The 5,186-nt window shown below is 42.7% G+C and overlaps 1 protein-coding gene across 1 annotated transcript; it reads left to right on the top strand.

Moving 5' to 3' along the window:
- Positions 1 to 627: 627 nt before the first annotated feature.
- On the top strand, positions 628 to 1,924 carry LOC135671438 (transcription factor PCL1-like). Its single transcript, XM_065179553.1, has one exon. It carries the CDS (start codon positions 815 to 817, stop codon positions 1,748 to 1,750), a length of 936 nt encoding a protein of 311 aa, XP_065035625.1. The 5' UTR covers positions 628 to 814; the 3' UTR covers positions 1,751 to 1,924.
- The last annotated feature ends 3,262 nt before the right edge of the window (positions 1,925 to 5,186 follow it).

Here is a 5,186-nt window from a genome sequence, read left to right as displayed (position 1 = left end):
ATATATCTCATCTGGTTATTAATGACATTCTCTTAAAGCATGTTGTGTTATGGCTTTGATGCCTAAATCAATAAAGAACTAAGGTCCTCCTTTTTTAATGTACTAAGTTGGATACTAATGGAAAATATTCTCTTAGATATAGCACTAATTAGATATACCCAAGTGGTATCATGTTATTGTTTGATTGATTGGACATGATGCTTATGTTGTATCATATCATCACTTCCATTAATTTATTTATGTGATCATTTCAACGATATATGTCCAGTAGCCTTAATTGGTTGTTCGAGTTATATCGGATTTCAATTAGTTATCAAAGCCACGACAACCAACCCATGACATCATAAAACCGTCAATGTGTTTTACCGTAACAGATGAAACCGCCGAGCAGTTCGAATACGCATCGCCCCATCTCAACGGCCTCGAGAGTCGGCCAAAACGAAATAATACGCGATATCGGAGAGGGATTGCATTGTGGAGTCTAACCATATTATAGAAACATACACGCGAGAAAAGGAACCCAAGAAAAAGGGCTTAAAAAGGGCATCCCAAAATATCAAGGAATCGGTCCACGTGTCAGTCCCGACAAATATCAATCTGCCATCCGACTTGCACTTTTCTAACACACACACACACAAAAAAAATCTGCCCCCAACCCCAAAATATCCACCACAGTACTCCGTCGCCTCCATCTCCCCCTCACCTCCTTCCGCCCAAATTCTTGATTCCCCATCGATTTCGTCCCAAGGGGGCCTTCCTCCTGTGAGAAGCTCTCCGTGTTCGTCTTTAGAGGGTGGGGATTGGGATCATTGCGATGGGCGAAGAGGCTGGAGACGCCTACTGCGACCGGATCTCCGCCTCCGGACGCGGAGGCGGCGACGAGGGTAGGGTCGTCGAGTGGGAGCTTGGCCTCCCCGGCGGACACCACCTCGTCTCACTGTCGCAGACTCTGATCCCGCCGGAGCTCGCCTCGGCCTTCCGGATCAACCCCGAGCCCGCCCGTACCCTTCTCGACGTCCACCGTGCCTCCCAGCACACCGTCTCCAACCTCCGCCGCGCTGCACCCTCCCCCGCCGCCGCCGCTGCTCTCCGATACTTCCACCCCTTCCCCTCGCCCGCAGCCGACGACGACGACGACGACGACGACGACGACGAAGACCGCCCCGTGGCCGTCGAGGGCGACGAGCACTCGCGTAAGGCCCCGCGGATGGACTCCGCTTCCCCATCCCCCGCCGAGGAGGCCGAGTCCTTCGCCCCCCCGCTGGAGAACTCCAACGACGATCAATCCGTCCGGACCCTTAAGCGGCCGCGCCTCGTCTGGACGCCGCAGCTCCACAAGCGGTTCGTCGACGTGGTGGCGCACCTCGGCATCAAGAACGCCGTGCCGAAGACCATCATGCAGCTGATGAACGTGGAGGGGCTGACGAGGGAGAACGTGGCCAGCCATCTCCAAAAGTACAGGCTTTACCTGAAGAGGATGCAGGGGCTGTCGAACGAGGGGCCGTCGTCGTCCGACCATCTCTTTACCTCGACCCCGGTGCCGCAGAGCCTCCGCGAGCAGCAGTTGCCGATGTCCGTGCCCTACGCCATGCCCACCATGATTCCGATGCCGGTCTTCGGCATGGCTCATCCACATGCCCATGGAAATCCGATGGTACCGGTCAACAACAACCAGGTGGGCGGGGCTTTTCATGGATTCGAGGGGCATCATCCACATGGAGATTTTGGGGAGCGCCCAAAGGATTGGTGACGCCATGAGACAGGTTCGGATCGTTTCATATGCTCATGTTCCTGCTGATGCTGAACAATGAAGGAATAACTTTACTCAAAGAGTAAGGTCTCGTGGTACTCTCTCTGTGACATCATTCTTTGTGAGGAATGCTCGTTCATCTTCTACTTTAATCAATTTGCTCTTAAATCTCCATGGCGTAGCTTGAGCTACTACTTTTGGATTCTGTTCATTTGTTGTGCATTAGTAGGCTATTGGTGTTTGTGTAAATTGTCGGCGAAAAGGAAAAGAAAACTTAGAAGCATGATTAGACCAAGAGAACTCTGGTTGCTTGCTGTTATGTACCACTTGTATGTGCACAACACATCATAGCACATTAGACTCGGTACCACTAGGCAAACAAGCAACCCAGAGAGTCTTTCAGATTCAGAAATATCTATTCGATGACTAACTAGCCTATTAGATGATTAGCTTCAGAGAGATCTTAAGTTAAACAGATGCTCTCTTCTGTGTGTGCCAAGGAGATTTTGTTGGTTGGTATCTCTAGTTATTCATCTATTGTTCTGTTGTGTGCTATCATTTGATAAGCATTGCATCTGATGATTGATTATATTTTCGTTTAACAATCATTTTTTTTTCTGCTTTTGGCTCAAGTTAATAGGATAATTTCTCTTTGAGATCCTGAATCACACATGTATATTTAATGCTTGATTTCATACTAGCCTTATGGATGCTTGTGCTATAAAATATTTTTTAATCATCTAATATTAGTTATTCTATAATTATCTTGCAGTAATAATCTGCATTCAGATTTTTTTTTAATCATATGAAGAAGACTAATTTTGCATTACAAGTTGATAGAGTCAATGATGATGGTTGGCATAGAGTGGTCCTTATTACACTAGTATAGGAATGCCACCACAAATTGTCAAAGTCTCAAATTCTTTATAGCATAGAGTGGTTTTAATTCTCAATAACAAACCCTTGCTGGATCAGTATGAGTCTGGTATATACCGACATACCGACACATAATACACCGGCATACTAGTCAGCACTGAATGAGGAGAATAGGAAGGGAGGAGGAAGAAGAATCACTGGAGGAGGAGGAGGATGAGATGAAGTACCAGACAGGTAGGCAATGGTGAGTGATGGGCAGCATTAGCAGTAGGTAACAACAATGACGAATTAGTGGGCAATGAGAGACGGATCGAGATAAGGAAGAGTGGGCAATGGAGAAAGAGAGAGAGGATATTAGAAAGATAGGAATAACTGTGAAAACTTGAAAAGTGAAGCAGAGGGTTAACATGCTTATTGGACTGAAGCAGAGCGAAAAGCCTTGGTTTGCATGCCGATTGAAGTGGGGACCATTAAATACCATCTAGTACATCCTGATTTAGGCAAATTGAGATCTAGTGCTTCTAGTATTACCAAAATTACTTTAATGAAATTTGTGCTCTTTCATTTTGATGCATTCCTTCTCTCTCAGGTAGGATGGAGATATATTCCGTTGACTACATATTTTTGGCCACATGTGTCCAAATGTCAGTTACTATTAAGTAATTATCGGGAAGCTATCAATATAATTGATGCGTGAAATGTGTCCATTGGTACAATATTGTTCATGCTTTTATTTGTATCGTTCCGTGACTTATTCTATTATATTTCTTAATTTTTGGCCACATGTGTACAAATGTCAGTTACTATTAAGTAATTGATGAATCAAATTAACATAAGCCTTAACCTATTGCTTTGTGTGCACAGGTGCACATACACACAGATATATACAAATATTATACAAATACACATGCATATGGAAACATATATAAATAATTAACATCAAACTGAAGCTGCATGTCTTTGCTTGTCATTGAGCTTTGTTGGTGGCAATATCACTAGTAGAACTCACAGCTGTGATATATCTTTTAATTATTTCTTAAGAAGTTTTAGTTTCATCAGCCTCTACCTCTTTGCAGTTTGCACCACTAGTTAGCATTGTCTTTGTGATACATCTATGAATCTCTGGAGTTGTGTATCACCATGATCAGTTTTAGCTTATACATGATCCACATGCACATATATATCACCATAATCTGTTTTAACTTATACATCATCCACATGTACACACACATGCACATATATACATATTATGTATATAGATGTTTGTAAATGATTTTTTAATGGTAATGGTCTGCTTCCTGTTAGAGCTTTTAGAGGGAGACACTAAACATTTTCCTGACTTAGCTCTTTACCCTTACCTTTTCACAGGAGCACCATTCGTTGCGACTCATGCGTCCAGCGTGTGACTAAGAGTCGCAACGACATAGAGTGTCTGTCGCATGCAATGCGTGTGAGTGCCCACGTTGTTGCTTGCCTGTCACACGCAGCATGCAGGGCACCTGCAACGTGCCATGTGGCATGCTCACTATGACTTTGGAGTCTTGAATTGGTGGAAAAAGGTTATAAATAGTCCCTTCCGCTGCCTGCTGTTTTTTTTTCCAAAAAGAACTAACTCGCTATTGTTTTCGGCTTTCTCATTCCGTTGGCTTTCCAATGATAGTTATTCTTCCCATAATTTCTTTTCCAATTCTTCTTTCTTTGGTGGTGCTAGATCATCTTCCCCAAATCTCCAGATTCTTTTTCACAAAATCCCTAGTTTGATTTCAACATTTAACCTGTTTATACTTTAATCAAAGGTTATATTTCATATTATTACACTAACACTCCAGCATCTATCCTTGTCATCTCCCTTAACACATATAAACTGATGATGGCAGCTAAGAGACCACTCAGGATGGATAGTCTACATGATTTAGAATTTGTGTATAATCTTGTGTAGAAGAGTTCCTTTGAGTCTTCTGCTGCCCTCCCATTAATGTTGTTTTGCATGCTTGATTGATTTAAAATTCTTAAGAAATTGGAACATATTGCCTTTGAAAATGCTAGATGCTAGATAAGGATTCATGGTTGTCATGAAAATATCTGATCCATGTCTACAGAAATGAATTGATGGCTATACCTCGTCAATATTGATCACTGTAAAGGTTCACTATGCTTTAGTACTACAGATTATTATCTTCAGTGAATAACATGAATCCCATTTCATAAGAAGACTGTCACTACAATTATAATTGGGAAATTTTGTGTCATGCAAACCAAGTCAAAAGTCAGAATATCATGTTGCATATATCCATTGCCAATCTATGTAAAAGTTGAGATACAGAGTAGAGGAAAGGGCAGTGGAGCAGATTCAGTTAATGTTCATAACAAGGCTGTATAAGCAATCAAAGGCATCAACTTTTCCTCTTTTAGACTGGCAAGGCAATGACTGTAGTAGGGAAAGAACATCATTTTAGGTTCTCAAATATGATCTAATATCACAATATGTGTATGTGCTTTGTCCTCCCCTTTTTTATCCTAGTGTACTATAAATACTTGACAATTCGATACATCTTTGCCT

This window comes from Musa acuminata, unplaced genomic scaffold (assembly GCF_036884655.1).
Source record: "Musa acuminata AAA Group cultivar baxijiao unplaced genomic scaffold, Cavendish_Baxijiao_AAA HiC_scaffold_1139, whole genome shotgun sequence".
In the NCBI taxonomy this organism is placed as follows: Eukaryota; Viridiplantae; Streptophyta; class Magnoliopsida; order Zingiberales; family Musaceae; genus Musa; species Musa acuminata.
The sequence above is the reverse complement of the archived record's forward strand: the minus strand, read 5'-3'. Positions and strand labels throughout refer to the sequence as shown.

Coding starts and splice junctions, on each gene's coding strand:
- LOC135671438 (XM_065179553.1), top strand. CDS start 815: ATGGGCGAAGAGGCTGGAGACGCCTACTGCGACCGGATCTCCGCCTCC.